Consider the following 17389-nt stretch of genomic DNA (forward strand, 5'->3'; position numbering starts at 1 on the left):
GGGCGCGGAATTCCGGAAAGGTAATGTTAACCGTTCCGGAGATATCACCCCACCTTGGGGAACTCCCTGTTTTACTCTACGAGGCTTGGACTTCTTATTCCGGAATTCCACGTACGACTGGGCGTCCACACATATAGTTGACTATCCAACGTTTCAAACTTGGCCGAGGGTAGTGTTCTCAACGTCCTCGAACAGCGTGGCATGGTTGACCGTATCAAAGGCCTTTGATAGTCGAGAGCCACCACTACTGTTCTGTGGCACGGCCTGTTCTGGTTGAGTCCTCGACTGATGTGTGTATATGGCGTGCAATGCTGTTGTAGTGCTATGTAGTGGACGGAAACCGTGGTGATGGTTAGAAACTGAATAGCTTTCCTCTGATACTGGGAGGGTAAGGCCTCGAGAGTCTTTGCTACTGGCGACAAAAGCGAAATTTGGCCTGTATGATTCGCCTTTGCTGGCATCCTTGCCAGGCTTCAGTAGCGGGACCACCCTGCCCATTTTCCAGGCTTCGGGAACTATGTGGGTGGTAACGACAAGTTAAGGACTTTGGTTAAATACTCAACTCCCGGCGTATCCATTGCGTTTCACATTGATATTCCAACGCTTTAGATGACTTAGCGTTTCGGATGACATTCGCAACATCACCCATCGTAAACTGTGGAGGTACATCCTCAGCGGGAAGAGCTCTTATACGACGTAGTACTCTTCGCCTCGCTCTATCACTCTCGGGGTGCTCGACAAATTGGCGGTTAAAACAGCCAGCGCACCTCTTCGGATCAGTCACAGTTACGTCGTTAAATGTGACTGCTGTCCTATCATCCTTTTTCCGGGTTCGAGAGTGACTTTACCGTTACCCACAGTTTACTCAAATCGGTTCCGATGTTGCAACACTTCAGATGGTCTAGCCCTTTTTCCGCTTATGCTCCTGTACCAACCGGTTGACTTCCACTGTCAGTTCACTGACTCTGGGATCAGTAGGGTTGGTACGTCGGAGCTCATCACGCTCATTCGCTAATCCCGCTGCCTCTGCTGGGAAATTGGTCTTACTTCGGGTATTCGACCAGCAGGTATATAGCGAGCGGCTGCAGCTTTGATGATGTCCCGGAAAATCCTTTCAGCTACCCGAACATCAGAAGGATTGGGCAGTTCTCTGAAGCGAAGGTTGATGAACTCTCTGAACTCGGGCCAGTGGGCTTTCCCATGGTTAAGGAAAGTGCGGCGTTCAGAGGTTATGAAATCGGGCGATCTGCTGATGAGACGATTATCGTATACATGTATACAAAAACTGTAGATTTTGTCGATGCATACGTTGCTATAAGCATTTTGAAAACACCCGAATTTGAATATTTTCTGATTTTTTTATTGTTGAAAAGAATACACATACATAAACAAATAAAGTTGACTATTAAGCCAGAAAAATAAAAATTAAAATCATATGGTAGTTCTGCTCTACCTTGAATTCATTGTACCATGGTGGCAGCCTATTGTGCGGGACTGTATCACACGAAGGGCAGGCGTCGCGCACATCTTCATCAATTCGTGCCCAATACGACTACACCATCCTGAACGTAATTGCGTCAAAACTACCCTGGTTTGTCTAGGCACTGATGTTGTTCAGCTGCAATGGATGGGGGGACTCCGAGTACGGCATTCATTTTATAATTGCTAATAGCATCTGCGACTGCATCGGTATGAATGCCACTCAGACCTGCCTGATAGGCTTCTTGATCTAGAGGTTCTCTCTCTTGTAGCGTTGGACCTCCCTCTCTAGATCATGTATGTCCTTTCTGACACGCCTGAGTGGGGGAGATTTATCCACATATGATGGTTGGGATGACTCTCACGGTAGCACCAAGCAGTACTGCAACGAAAGCATATGACCATGCTGACGTAAGGGAAGGACTTTCGCCTCCTCATGTAGATGGTCCACTGGTGTCATGAGCAGCACCCTGTCGCAGTTCTCAGGGCAGCGTTCTGGCAGTTCTGGATGTACTTCCATACATATAGTTGATTATCCAACATTTCAAACTTGTCCGGAGGGTGGTTCGATGCACGTCCTCAAACCGTATGGCATGATTGACCGTATCAAATGTCTTTGATAGGTCAAGGGCAACCAAAACTGTTCTGTCACACGGCCTTTTCTGGTTCAGTCCTCTACTAATATGTGTACAAATGGCGTGTATACTGTTGTGGACGGAATCCGTGCTGGTGGTGGGCAACTGTATAGTAGTATTGGCTACTGGCAACAAAAGCGAAATCGGCCTGTACGATTCGCCTTTACTAGCATCCTTGCCTGGCTTCAATTGCGGGACCATCCGACCCATTTTCAAGATATCGGGCACTATGTGGGTGGCTAGCGACAAATTGAGAACTTTCGTTAAGTTCTCGACTCCGGCATATCTAACTGTTTAAAAATTACCATTGAGATTCCGTCCGGCCCAACATTTGCAACATCACCCATCGTAAACTGTGGTAACCACACCTCGGCGGGAATAGATCTGATACGACGTAGTACTCTTCGATAGTCACCGTTACGTCGATAAAGTGACTGAGGCCCTATCATCCGTTTTCCAGGTTCGAGAGCAACTTAACCTTTACCCACCTTACTCATATCGGTTCCAATGTTGCAACATTTCAGGTGGTCTATCCACTTTTCCGCTTATGCTCCTGTACCAAACGGTTGACATCCACTGTCAAATCACTGATTCTAGAATCTGTAGGGTTGTTACGATGGAGATCATCACACTAATCCCGCTGTCTCTGTTGGAAGTTTGGTCTTATCTCGGGTATTCGACCAGCAGGTATGTAGCGAGCGGCTGCAGCTTTCATAATGTTTCGGATAATCCTTTCTGCTACCCGAACATCAGAAGGTTTGGGCAGTTCTCTGAAACAGCGTTTAGTGAATTCTCTGAACTTAGTCCAATGTGCTTTCCCATGGTTAAGAAAGTGCGGCGTTCAGATATTATGAAATCGGGAGATATGCTTATGGAGACGATTATCGGGAGATGGTCTGAGCCAAGGGAAATAACGGGTTGCCAAGTCACGTCATTTATCAGACCGGGTGACACTATGGAGAAGTCTGGGGAACTGTGACACTCTCATCTTATGGGGGGTAACCGTTAACCGTGCAGAATGTGGAGCAGTCAATCTGCCCTGTCAGCGCTGATCCTATCTGTCATTAACTAGGATGAAATGCCACAACTCATGGTGGGCATTAAAATCTCCTAGTCCACGTATGGCTAATATCTGGAAATTAACGGGTTTACAGCTATTAATCGACGGGATATACACACTAAGCACCTTTACCTCGCCTCCACACTTGACTGCTACCCCCATACATTCCATGTATGGCTCAATCGAGATAGGTCTGTACTGAACAGAATGTGTAACAGAAACGCTAATCCTCCACCTCCACTTCTGGTGCGATCCTTCCTTAGTACGTTCTAACCGTAACAACGTTGTAGGCTGCAAATTTCATTCAGCTTGGTTTCCTGCACCGCTGCGATCTTAATATTCCTCCGATTCATAAATTCCAGTATCTCATCTATTTTGCCCCGGAGTCTGTTGCAATTGAATTGCAAGAACGATGCACAATCCGTGGTTGGAACAGCATATCGGTTGCAGTTCTGGAGACTGTGGTGGAGTTCCATACTTCGGCGACGCCTCTGATGAGGACGACGAAGAAGTGGATTTGCTGGGGACTACGCTACTGGGGCACGTCGCAACTTAATCTCTTTCGCTGCAGTCTCGCAAACGCCTTAGTCAGGAACAGTCTTAAAGTGCGCCCATTCCTATATCCATTACATCGCACAGAAACAGATCGGTGGTGAATGACGTGTTCTGACAAACCCAGCAGAACCCACGTCCAGAGTTTTCCTCAATCCCGACACGGACCAATATAATCCGGAGCAAGCATTCCGGAATATACTGCTCCCAACGCAGAAAATAAACAAACACAAACATGTAAATACTGGGTTGACAGCCGCTGGACGGAACTGGGATGTTGTTTCCGGTCAATCCGGTATCGTAAAACCCGCTGCCGTGGGATTGAGCACCTGATATTGTAAGATTTCATTACTCTATGGTTTTACCCCTTAGAAAAATAAATGACCAAAAACTCTTATTAGAAGTGGATGTGCTAAAGCTACCAGAAAGTTTTAAAGAAATATCTCTCTTGCAATATGGGAGTATAAATATAAAATAAGCCAATAAATTGTAGAACCGTAGTTTATAAAATACACATTTTCCCTTATTTATCGGCAAAGAAAACAACGATCGAAGCAATAATTCAGTGGAAAGTCCGTAATAATAGAGAAAAAGTAAAAAAACATTAAGTTCGGCCAGGCCGACTTTAAATACCATCCAACATTAGCTAAAATATACATTTTTATGTAAAATGGATTCAAACATGTTTATTAGGTTGTAATATATGTTTTAATAAACATTTGTATAGGTTAGGTGTTTTTGATAATGCATAATTAATATAATATTACAAATTGTTATTGCCTTAAATTATTCATACATTTTTCTAGTATATCTTTTTGAATTAATGACATAATCTGGATGTAATTTTAAGACCTGCTGGCATATTACTATAGCTTCAACAAAACGTTTAGTTTTCATGTAGTTGTAAGCCAATTTATAGCGATATGTGGTTTCGAGCTGCCGTTGCAATTCCATGCACTGCAATAATTTTTAGCAGCGTCTCGGTAAAGCGCGACTTTTCCGATATATATCCTGCTAATTCATAAGCTTTAGAAGAGGACTTATTATGCTGCAGGACTTTTAAAAACTAAGGATCTGCCACATCCAATTTGTTGGAATTAATATAAATGTCTGCCAATAACACCAACTGCGCTCTAAATACTCGGCTTCTTCAAAATTCCATGCAACTCGGACTACCCGTTTAGATGGTTTTTCGCACGTTGAGTCTGTTTTAATTGAACCAAAGCCGTAGCTGCACCAGAATAGGGCCAACGCTTCCTTGAAGATCTTCTCTATTAGACAATTCAAGAAAGTCTTGTAGTGCAGATTCAATTTGAAACTTTTGTTTAGAAGCCAGTTTTAGAAATTTTTTAGTAATCGATGATTAATTGCTTCGTTGTTCATAACAGTCGGGCGGGGTCTCAGCTCTTTTAATAAACGTTCTGCTGTTTTTAATGCAATGGCCCGCGCATCACTCATTTCTCCATTTTCTTCAGATTCCAAGCAATCATTTCCATTAGGTATGTCGCCATCAGGATTAATACATATTTCAATCATATTATATATAGCTTGCGGACCCCATTCATTATCTCTTCTAGAAACGTTAAAACTTCGTAATGCCCCATTTGGATTCCCATTATACCATTCGTAAAGTCCACGGCAATAGTTTAATCCGGGACATGTCCCGGGAAATGCTGTTGCTTGTTCGGCTTTTGCAGAAATAAAATAGCGTGATTTAAAGATCCAGACCGTCTCATTACTTCAATCAATCTTGCTAAGGCTGTCCAGTAGCAAGGCTGTGAGAGCAATAGCTGTGAGAAGTGGTATGCAGCATTTTCGAAGTCCATCTAATAAAAAACAACTATTATTTATACTTTATCAAATTTTAATAAAAATCATACCTTGCGAAATGATAGATCAGCCATTAATACGGACGCAGCCTCATTGTTACAATCGATTTGTAAAATTTTTAAGCAAATGTCGCGACATAAATCTGTGGAATTCATTTGCATGTAGATCCGACTGAGCGATATCAATACATTAATATCATTGGGATCGTACTTCAAACATTCCTTAGGTGGATCAGAGCTTGCTCTATATTGCTAATCTTGGTGCAATGCTGTGCCATCAGCAAACAAATCCTATATAGTTTAAATCACAATTAATTAAAAATGTTTGTTAAATAGATATTAAAAATATTAAAAAAATTAAGAATCACACTTAAAATAACTTAAAAAATAAAAATATTATTGTAACCATGTCATAATTCCAGAAGGTAGAATAAAGCTACCCTAATACAATTTTTTCTTTCGGTGCCTTTATTCTGTCAAAACATATACACAGTTGGCGTATGTGCGTATTCTTTTGAATAAAACATAAACGTTGTTGTTGTAGCAGTAGTACATGCAAGTGTTTGCGTTCTGCTAATCTGGTTCCAGCTCCAGATTTAGAAATTCGGCTACTCGGGCTTGTAGCCAGAGATATTCTGGAGTGAGTTGAGAAGGTTTGGCTGTGCAATAAAATAGGTGCAGCCATGGTACAATGAAGACGATGTAGGCTAACTTTGAAAAAATGCAAGTATAGAGGTCTACCTGTTTGGCTCGTAATGTCAGAATTTCTATCAAAACAATAAAAAAGCAAACACTTGTTGCATTGAGTTTGAATAAATAATTAAAAAACCGCAAAACTGAATGAAAGGTCAAAATTTCTTTTCAAATTCATGTTCTATGTATCTCTTATGGTTTATTCCCTACAAAAACTGTTGTTGTTGTAGCAGTTTTACACGTTCTGTTGTTTTTTTTTTTTCCGACTAATCCGGTTCTTCCTCAATGTCCAGGTTTAGGAATTCTGCTACCTTTATGGGCTGTAGCCATAGATCCTCTGGACGGAGTTGGGTAGGCTTGGCAGGACAATTAAACAAATGCAGCGTGTTGTGCGGGCCTGTATCGCACGCTGGGCAGCGTTTCCGCACATAGTCATCAATTCGTGCCCTGGTTTGCCTAGGCAGCCGACGTTCTTCAGCTGCAATGGATGGGGGGTGGACTCCGAGTATGGCATTCATACTGTAATTATTGACTACCTCTGCGACTGCATCAGTATGAATGCTATTCAGACCCGCTTGATAGGCTTCATGATCTAGAGGCTCTCTCTTATATCGCTGGACCTCTCTCTCTAGATCGTGCAGGTCCTTCCTGACACGCCTGGGTGGGGGAGTTCTATCCACCATATGGTGGTTAGGGTGACTCCCGCGATAACACCCAAGCAGGTACTGCAACGAAAGCATATGATTATGCTGACGTAAGGGAAGAACCTTCGTCTCCTCATGTAAGTGGTCCACAGGCGTCATGAGGAGGCACCCTGTTGCAGTTCTCAGGGCGGCATTCTGGCAGGTCTGAATACATTTCCACTGCGTTGCACTTGTATTCGCCGACCACACTGGAGCCGCATAGCTAACCACAGACCGACCTATCGCTTTATAAGAGGTCAACAAGGTTTCCTTATCCGCACCCCAAGTGCTGCCGGCTAGCGCCTTGAGGACCTTGTTCCTACTTTTCATTTTATCGCAAATAGCTGTGGCTTGCGCGAAAGACTTGAACATGCTATCGAATGTGACCCCAAGAATTTTGGGGTAGTTGGTGGTCGGAATTATATGCCCCTCGACCTGCACATTCAGCTGTGTTCTCATCTCCGCAGTCCATGTGGTAAATAGTGTGGCCGTCGATTTAGTGGCGGATATTTTCATATTCCTCGCGTGGAAGAAGGCGGCAAGCTCCGCGAGATAATTATTCACCCTGACACATATGTCATCAACTACAGGACCCGACGCCATGATCGTACAATCATCCGCATAAGTTACGATCTCGATGCCGTTCTGGAGGGCGCGGAATTCCGGAAAGGTAGATGTTAAACAGTTCCGGAGATATCACCCCACCTTGGGGAACTCCCTGTTTCACTCTACGAGGCTTGGACTTCTTATTCCGGAATTCCACGTACGACTGGCGTCCACACATATAGTTGACTATCCAACGTTTCAAACTTGGCCGGAGGGTAGTGTTCTCAACGTCCTCGAACAGCGTGGCATGGTTGACCGTATCAAAGGCCTTTGATAGGTCGAGAGCCACCACTACTGTTCTGTGGCACGGCCTGTTCTGGTTGAGTCCTCGACTGATATGTGTGTATATGGCGTGCAATGCTGTTGTAGTGCTATGTAGTGGACGGAAACCGTGTTGATGGTTAGAAACTGAATAGCTTCCTCTGATACTGGGGAGGAGTAAGGCCTCGAGAGTCTTTGCTACTGGCGACAAAAGCGAAATTGGCCTGTATGATTCGCCTTTGCTGGCATCCTTGCCAGGCTTCAGTAGCGGGACCACCCTGCCCATTTTCCAGGCTTCGGGAACTATGTGGGTGGCTAACGACAAGTTAAGGACTTTGGTTAAATACTCAACTCCCGGCGTATCCAGTTGCTTCAACATTACTATTGATATTCCGTCCGGGCCCAACGCTTTAGATGACTTAGCGTTTTCGGATGACATTCGCAACATCACCCATCGTAAACTGTGGAGGTACATCCTCAGCGGGAAGAGCTCTTATACGACGTAGTACTCTTCGCCTCGCTCTATCACTCTCGGGGTGCTCGACAAATTGGCGGTTAAAACAGCCAGCGCACCTCTTCGGATCAGTCACAGTTACGTCGTTAAATGTGACTGCTGTCCTATCATCCTTTTTCCCAGGGTTCGAGAGTGACTTTACCGTTACCCACAGTTTACTCAAATCGGTTCCGATGTTGCAACACTTCAGATGGTCTAGCCACTTTTTCCGCTTATGCTCCTGTACCAACCGGTTGACTTCCACTGTCAGTTCAGTAGGGTTGGTACGTCGGAGCTCATCACGCTCATTCGCTAATCCCGCTGCCTCTGCTGGGAAATTTGGTCTTACTTCGGGTATTCGACCAGCAGGTATATAGCGAGCGGCTGCAGCTTTGATGATGTCCCGGAAAATCCTTTCAGCTACCCGAACATCAGAAGGATTGGGCAGTTCTCTGAAGCGAAGGTTGGTGAACTCTCTGAACTCGGGCCAGTGGGCTTTCCCATGGTTAAGGAAAGTGCGGCGTTCAGAGGTTATGAAATCGGGCGATCTGCTGATGGAGACGATTATCGTATACATGTATACAAAACTGTAGATTTTGTCGATGCATACGTTGCTATAAGCATTTTGAAAACACCCGAATTTGAATATTTTCTGATTTTTTTATTGTTGAAAAGAATACACATACATAAACAAATAAAGTTGACTATTAAGCCAGAAAAATAAAAAAATTAAAATCATATGGTAGTTCTGCTCTACCTTGAATTCATTGTACCATGGGTGCAGCCTATTGTGCGGGACTGTATCACACGAAGGGCAGGCGTCACGCACATCTTCATCAATTCGTGCCCAATACGACTACACCATCCTGAACGTAATTGCGTCAAAACTACCCTGGTTTGTCTAGGCAACTGATGTTGTTCAGCTGCAATGGATGGGGGTGGACTCCGAGTACGGCATTCATTTTATAATTGCTAATAGCATCTGCGACTGCATCGGTATGAATGCCACTCATACCTGCCTGATAGGCTTCTTGATCTAGAGGTTCTCTCTTGTAGCGTTGGACCTCCCTCTCTAGATCATGTATGTCCTTTCTGACACGCCTGAGTGGGGGAGATTTATCCACCATATGATGGTTGGGATGACTCTCACGGTAGCACCAAGCAGGTACTGCAACGAAAGCATATGACCATGCTGACGTAAGGGAAGGACTTTCGCATCCTCATGTAGATGGTCCACTGGTGTCATGAGCAGGCACCCTGTCGCAGTTCTCAGGGCAGCGTTCTGGCAGTTCTGGATGTACTTCCAATACATATAGTTGATTATCCAACATTTCAAACTTGTCCGGAGGGTGGTTCTATGCACGTCCTCAAACCGTATGGCATGATTGACCGTATCAAATGTCTTTGATAGGTCAGGGGCAACCAAAACTGTTCTGTCACACGGCTTGTTCTGGTTCAGTCCTCTACTAATATGTGTACAAATGGCGTGTAATACTGTTGTGGACGGAATCCGTGCTGGTGGTGGGCAACTGTATAGTAGTATTGGCTACTGGCAACAAAAGCGAAATCGGCCTGTACGATTCGCCTTTACTAGCATCCTTGCCTGGCTTCAGTTGCGGGACCATCCGACCCATTTTCTAGATATCGGGCACTATGTGGGTGGCTAGCGACAAATTGAGAACTTTCGATAAGTTCTCGACTCCCGGCATATCTAGCTGTTTAAAAATTACCATTGAGATTCCGTCAGGGCCCAACATTTGCAACATCACCCATCGTAAACTGTGGTGGTTCCTCCTCGGCGGGAATAGATCTGATACGACGTAGTACTCTTCGATAGTCACCGTTACGTCGATAAAAGTGACTGAGGCCCTATCATCCGTTTTCCAGGTTCGAGAGCAACTTAACCTTTACCCACAGCTTACTCATATCGGTTCCAATGTTTGCAACATTTCAGATGGTCTATCCACTTTTTCCGCTTATGCTCCTGTACCAACCGGTTGACATCCACTGTCAAATCACTGATTCTAGAATCTGTAGGGTTGTTACGATGGAGATCATCACACTAATCCCGCTGTCTCTGTTGGGAAGTTTGGTCTTATCTCGGGTATTCGACCAGCAGTATGTAGCGAGCGGCTGCAGCTTTCATAATGTTTCGGATAATCCTTTCTGCTACCCGAACATCAGAAGGGTTGGGCAGTTCTCTGAAACAGCGTTTAGTGAATTCTCTGAACTTAGTCCAATGTGCTTTCCCATGGTTAAGGAAAGTGCGGCGTTCAGATATTATGAAATCGGGAGATATGCTTATGGAGACGATTATCGGGAGATGGTCTGAGCCAAGGGAAATAACGGGTTGCCAAGTCACGTCATTTATCAGACCGGGTGACACTATGGAGAAGTCTGGGGAACTGTGACACTCTCATCTTATGGGGGGTAACCGTTAACCGTGCAGAATGTGGAGCAGTCAATCTGCCCTGTCAGCGCTGATCCTATCTGTCATTAACTAGGATGAAATGCCACAACTCATGGTGGGCATTAAAATCTCCTAGTACCAGGCGTTTATTGCCTACCAACAATGGGCTAATATCTGGAAATTAACGCGGTTTACAGCTATTAATCGACGGGATATACACACTAAGCACCTTTACTGAACAGAATGGTGTAACAGAAACGCTAATCCTCCACCTCCACTTCTGGTGCGATCCTTCCTTAGTACGTTCTAACCGTAACAACGTTGTAGGCTGCAAATTTCATTCAGCTTGGTTTCCTGCACCGCTGCTATCTTAATATTCCTCCGATTCATAAATTCCAGTATCTCATCTATTTTGCCCCGGAGTCTGTTGCAATTGAATTGCAAGAACGATGCACAATCCGTGGTTGGAACAGCATATCGGTTGCAGTTCTGGAGACTGTGGTGGAGTTCCATACTTCGGCGACGCCTCTGATGAGGACGACGAAGAAGTGGATTTGCTGGGACTACGCTACTGGGGCACGTCGCAACTTAATCTCTTTCGCTGCAGTCTCGCACACGCCTTAGTCAGGAACAGTTCTTAAAGTGCGCCCATTCCTACATCCATTACATCGCACAGAAACAGATCGGTGGTGAATGACGTGTTCTGACAAACCCAGCAGAACCCACGTCCAGAGTTTTCCTCAATCCCGACACGGACCAATAAAATCCGGAGCAAGCATTCCGGGGTATGCTGCTCCCAATGCAGAAAAATAAACACAACATGTAAATACTGGGTTAGCAGCCGCTGGCCGAAACTGGGATCTTGTTGTTTCGGGTCAATCCGGTATCGTAGAACCCGCTGCCGTGGGATTGATTGCAAAATGAATACATATTTTCGACGTTAATGGGCAACACATTGTAAAATTTTGGGATAAAACTGTCTTGTCCTACTCTTTTATATTCAATCTTGGGGAATAACCCAAAAATTCCATTCGTGTTTCGCAGGTTTTCCCCAATATAAGAATTTTGTAAAAAAATTAATATAAACAAAACCAAATGTTGCATATTTAAAAGACTATTTGACACTATAATACTCCAGCACAGAGTTGCATTTTCCTAGTTTCTTTGGAGTTGAGCAACCTTTCTTACTGAGCCATGATTGTAACATAATTTTCGTAAAAAAAACTAGAATACTTGTTCCTAAAGACACTTTTATACAAGTAACTAAGAACAAAATTGCAATTTTTAATAGTTTAAAATTTTTTATTAGCAGTCACGTATGATCTAAGTTCTGCTTCAATATTAATATTTATTTATTGTTGTGGAGATCTCGTATCACGACGACAAAGATAACTCACTGGCGACATTGGCTCAGCAGGAAGCAATGTAGTCCCCATCTCTAAAGTTCACCCACTACATGCTCCGGTGTAATCTCACAACCGAGTTAATGGGGAAAAATTCCTAAATGTTCTTTGCATGCATTTCATCTCACCTATGTTTTGTTCAATCATGGACCAAAAGAACCCAGAAAAAAACGTTCAGGGATATTCTGCATAAAAGTAAACGAAAACAAAACTGTGATCTCGTCTCGGTGTCGCCGAATTAATAACATTAAAACGGAATGGCAAATGGTTGCAAAATAAAGTTATTGTTCAGGTTCTTCTCCACAAAACTTACTATGCTGTGCTGTTTCAACAGATATACCTTTCATGTAGGCATGTTGAGCAGTGCTCATCGAAGTCAAAGGAAATATAAGTGACTCTAATTTCCCTCCACAGCGATGAAATGTGAGAGAGACGCAGACAAGCCTTAAAGATAAATTCCAGAAATGGTATTATTACCATCGATGTGTGCTTTAACATGGCGAGAGTAATGCCGTCCTGTCCCGGTGACTTGAAAGATTTGAAGGAATTTATCGCCCATAAGATTTTGGGGGTGCTTGCAATCCTATCAATGATACTTACCTCCTCTACCCCACAGTGCTGACTATGTCGCTCTGACAGTCGATCATTTCTCGCATCCGTGCTGTTCGGAAAGTGAGTGCTGGCTAACAGATTGAGAGTCTCTAGACCAGAGTCAGTCCAACTTCCATCTTCTCGTTTTCTACATCTAATGGATTTAGGGTCCTTTGGGTTGGTTTGTCTTTTACTTAGAAATTATTTATGGAAATACTTATAGCGTTTATGCTTTTGCATTATTTATATATTAAAATAATGTTGGTGATATAAACTGAGTTTGGGCTCCATCTTCAGATACATCAGAGATATAGTTGCGAGTTAATAAAACATTAAATTTATTTTATTAAAAAAAAATATTTTTATTTATGTTTTATTGGAGTGAACCTCCTTTATTGAGTTATCATTAACAACTGAAATAATTTTATAGTAACATTTGTCATTATGGTTATCATTATGTTTACTTAAATTACAAAGAAATCACCTGATGTGGTGGCAGACATGGTGTCAGCAAATTTTGGTGAGAACAGAAATAAGAACGGATGCACGTGTTAATGCAAGTATTGTGGGAAATGCTTATTTTATTTATTAGAAGAAATGTTAATATTTTTAATGTTAACTCCTCCGCCTTTAATTTCGAACGTCCGGGTTCCTTATAAAGAAAGCAGGGTTATTATCAATTATTTGTAAAGGAGCTGATATTTGCAATTTTTTGATTTAGCAATTTTAACAAACTTTGGAATTATTGATACTATTATGATCAAAATTATAATTAATGTAAAAGTTGTTGCAAATCCAATAACTTGTTTATTTCTATTAATTTTATTATTGATGTATTATTAATGTGAAGTTGCTCCATACTTTGTAAAGAAAGTGTTTTTTCAAAGGAGTTTATAGATGGTAAATGTATAATCGCAGGTAATGGTTTGTAAAGGATTGTCTCAGTGAGACTGTAATGTTGATTTCCGATAGTTATCGATGTATTTTGATATCTAATTACGTATGTCCGTTCAGATTAACTAATTCTCCATTAATTTCAACTTATTTTTAAATTCATTTAATATTATCAAACCGGGTGTAATATTTTCAACTATTGGTATATGAAATCCGTTAGTAAGAGTACATTGTGATTTTTTTCCTTTTAGTAAGTTAGGTAAACATATCTCATTACTTAAATCTAACAAATTTTCGTTATTACATATTTTTATATTGTAAGCTGTTTTACATTCTTTTCTTACAGGACTCGCAGGTCTCTTTTTCAGTAATTGGTATAGCTATAATTAATATTAGTTGGTCTTGGCTACTTACGATTTTGGTTTCGCTAAATTTTATTGATAACATTAATAATATTTCCGTTTATCATATATTGTTTATTATTGTTATTTATTAATTCGTTATTTTTATTATTTAATAATATTAAGTCATTATGATCGGAACTCCGGATTTCCATATCGTTCCTAAGAAATCGATAGATTATAAATTTTTCTAACTGTGTTGGATCTGTGTTACTCTATGTCCAAAGAATGATTCTATTGGTTTAGAATTTGTGGTACTATGGATAGGATTATTATATCTGTATAAAGCTTGATATAGTAGGTCGGAAAATGAATCAAACGTCTTTTCCGCTTTGATACATCGCATGATTTCATTCAACGTAGAGTGAAATCTTTCTACTTGCCCGTTTGTGGTACCAATATGTGGGGGTGTTTTAAAAATTTCTATTCCAAATTGATTTTCTAGCATGAATTTTATTAAAGTTGCTGCTAGTGATTTTTCATTGTCGACTACAATTTATTTGCGAAAACCAAATGAAGTTATTAATTCGCGAAGAGGTTCTTTAATATCCTCGACAGATCGTGATTGTACTATTTTTGCCTGAGCGTATTTAGAAAATTTATCTATACCTGTAAGTATTATTTTATGGTTTACGTAAAATAGATCTAAATGGACTATTTGACCTGGATATTCTGGAATTGGAGTTTCGTTTTGTTTGGGTGTCTTTCATATTTTTGTTCTTTGCAAACTATGCATTGTTTTACTATTCTCTTAATTTTAGATTGCATACTAGGAAAGTAAAATCTTTTTAGTAGCTGATGTTTATTTGCTTTTGCGTTTCATTTGTAGATCGTGATTTATTTGTAAGATCGGTAACGATTTCTCTTGAAAATATTAATTTGGAATTTCTAAAATGAATAGGATAGACTCTTTGTAATCCTCCTAAAGTTTTTTCATCTGTGTGAATGCCGTTTATGGATTAAGATATCTTTTGAGTAAAGATACAAGTTCTTCGTCAGTATAATTGTTTTGAGTAATGGTATGACGATGATATGTGGGAAAAATTATTTCAAATTTGTAAGTTGGAATGTCGTCAGTATGCAGAAATATTTGGTTTTTATAAACATTTATGGGAGAGTTGGAAAATTGTATCAAATTTTCAGAAGAACTTTCGTCGCTATGCTGCGTTGGTGTTAGTGAATTAATTTGTGGTGCTCTTGAAAGTGCATCTGCAACAACATTAGTTTTTCCTGGTTTGTATTGCAGTTCATAATTATATTCTTCAAGGGTAGCTTTCCATCTTCTAAGCTTACTATTAGTATTTTTATTGCTAAGTGCATGTGTAAGAGGTTGGTGGTCTGTAATTATTTTTACTTTAATTTCTTAAATTTTCTAATGCCCATATGATAGCGAGCATCCTTTCATTTGTAGCATAATTTTCTTCAGTTTTTCTTAGAGTCCTGGATATAAAAGCAATTGGTCTATTGTCTTGCGATAATACCGCACCTAACGCAAAGTTTGATGCATCAGTGGTGAGTTCAAATTCTTTTTTAAAATCGGGATAGGCTAGTACTACGTCTTGACTGATTAAGGAATTATTTAGCTTAAGAAATTAAAAGCTTCCATTGCTTGGCTATTGAGAGAAATTACTTGAGATTTTGGCAGGTTGCCTTCCTCCCCTCTTAAAAGAGCTGTTAGGGGTTTCGCTATTTTTGCGTAATCCCTAATGAAGCGACGGTAATAACCGGACAGGCCTAAAAAGGATCTAAGTTCTTTTATTGTTTTAGGTTGTGGAAAGTTTTTTATTGTTTCTAATTTTTTTGAATTTTTTTTTTAATTCCATTACTTGATATAATGAATCCTAAAAACTCGACTTCATTTTTTATAAATTCACTTTTATCAAGCTGCACATTCATATTAGCGTTTTGTAATGTTTGGAAAATTTTCTCAATATTTTCTATGTGTCCTTTTTCAGTTTCGCTGAAGATTAAAATGTCATCTACATCCACAAAACATATCTTTCCAATATGTTGGCGTAAATGTCATCTAGTGTTCTCTGAAAAATTGCAGGCGCATTTTTTAAACTAAAGGATAGGCTTGTGAATTCGTATTTTCCGTTATCAACCGAAAATGCTGTTTTTTTTATATCTTGTTGTCTTAATGGGATTTGATGGAAACCGCTTTTGAGATCTATAACCGAGAACCATTTTTTATTACCTAACTGCATCAATATATCGGATATTTCGGGTATAGGATATTTATCTGCTATAGTTATCTGATTAAGTTTTCTATAATCTATTACCATGCGAAACTTTCTTTTTTCGGAAGCGTCTATTTTTTAGGTACTATCCATACAGGAGCGTTGTATGAAGATCTTGATGGCCTAATTATACCGTTTGCAAGTAATTCGTTAATTTGTTTCTCCACTTCTTCTTTTAATGAAGCAGGATAGGGGTAACTTCTAGAATAGACTGGCTTGTCTGATGTAGTTCTTATTTCACCTTTCACAATTGTTGTGTATGTCAATTTTTCATCTGGGTCCAGAAATAATTTAGGATATTTTTTTGTTAATTCTCTGATTGCATTTTCCTGATCTAGAGTCATATGTTGGGTTCTAATTCCTATAGTATTTACGTCACTAGTATATTGTTGGTTTATTTTTATTTTCTTTCCACCTCTTATTACTAATAAGCTTCGCTCTATGTAAATTATTGCTGAACGTTGTTTTAAAATGTCGTTCCCTAATATGGCATGAAAAGATTTGAGTGTTGGAAGTACCAAAATTTTATTGGAATTTCATTATTTCCAAAAAGGTTTGCAAAGACATGGTGGGTAACTTTGATAGGACCTCCTATCGAATTAGCATAAAATTCGTTTTCATTTTTGATAATGTTTTTTGATAGGTTTGGTTGAATGTAGTTTTTATTTGAACCTGTAAGTTTTCTTGATATTCTAGGAAACTATTAATATATTCCTGTAAGGTTTGATCTTGGTTTAGATCATCTTCTATTTCATGTTTTACCACGGTGTGGAAATTTCTTTGCACTTTTAGAGGTGGTCTAATTTGAAGTGATTGTTGTGGTGGTCTTTTCCCTTGGAAGTTTTGCATAGGTCTTGGTCTGATTATATAATTTATGTTACGAGTTCTTATACTGTCGTCGACTTCCATTGGTTGGGGTGGTTTAGGAGCAAAAGGTCTAGGTGGTGGTTGTAGGTTATTTTGGAATGGGTTAATTTGAAATTGATTATTTGAATTGGCCATTTCGTGATTGGTTATTTGGGAATGGATATGATTGGAATTATCCGTTTCTTGTCTGAAAAGTCTGATTTCTAGTGTCAAACCATGGTTGGTATGGTGACGTCGGTTGATACGAAAATTGTGGATAGTGTGTTGTTGGCTTATTATATCTTGGAGGCAA

General features: G+C 40.5%; 1 protein-coding gene across 1 annotated transcript in view; it reads right to left on the bottom strand.

The window, feature by feature from the left end:
- Positions 1 to 4977: 4977 nt before the first annotated feature.
- Positions 4978 to 17389, bottom strand: part of LOC131803204 (tetratricopeptide repeat protein 21B-like) — a 46236-nt gene continuing 33824 nt past the window's right edge. Inside the window, exons 5-6 of the mRNA XM_059124303.1 lie at positions 5607 to 5846; positions 4978 to 5552 (exon numbers count right to left, since the gene is read on the bottom strand). Of these exons, the coding sequence (XP_058980286.1) occupies positions 5768 to 5846 (79 nt within the window). The 3' untranslated portion in view covers positions 4978 to 5552; positions 5607 to 5767. The remainder of the gene's footprint in view (positions 5553 to 5606; positions 5847 to 17389) is intronic.

The sequence above is a fragment of the Musca domestica genome, unplaced genomic scaffold, assembly GCF_030504385.1.
Source record: "Musca domestica strain aabys unplaced genomic scaffold, Musca_domestica.polishedcontigs.V.1.1 275, whole genome shotgun sequence".
Classification (NCBI taxonomy): domain Eukaryota; kingdom Metazoa; phylum Arthropoda; class Insecta; order Diptera; family Muscidae; genus Musca; species Musca domestica.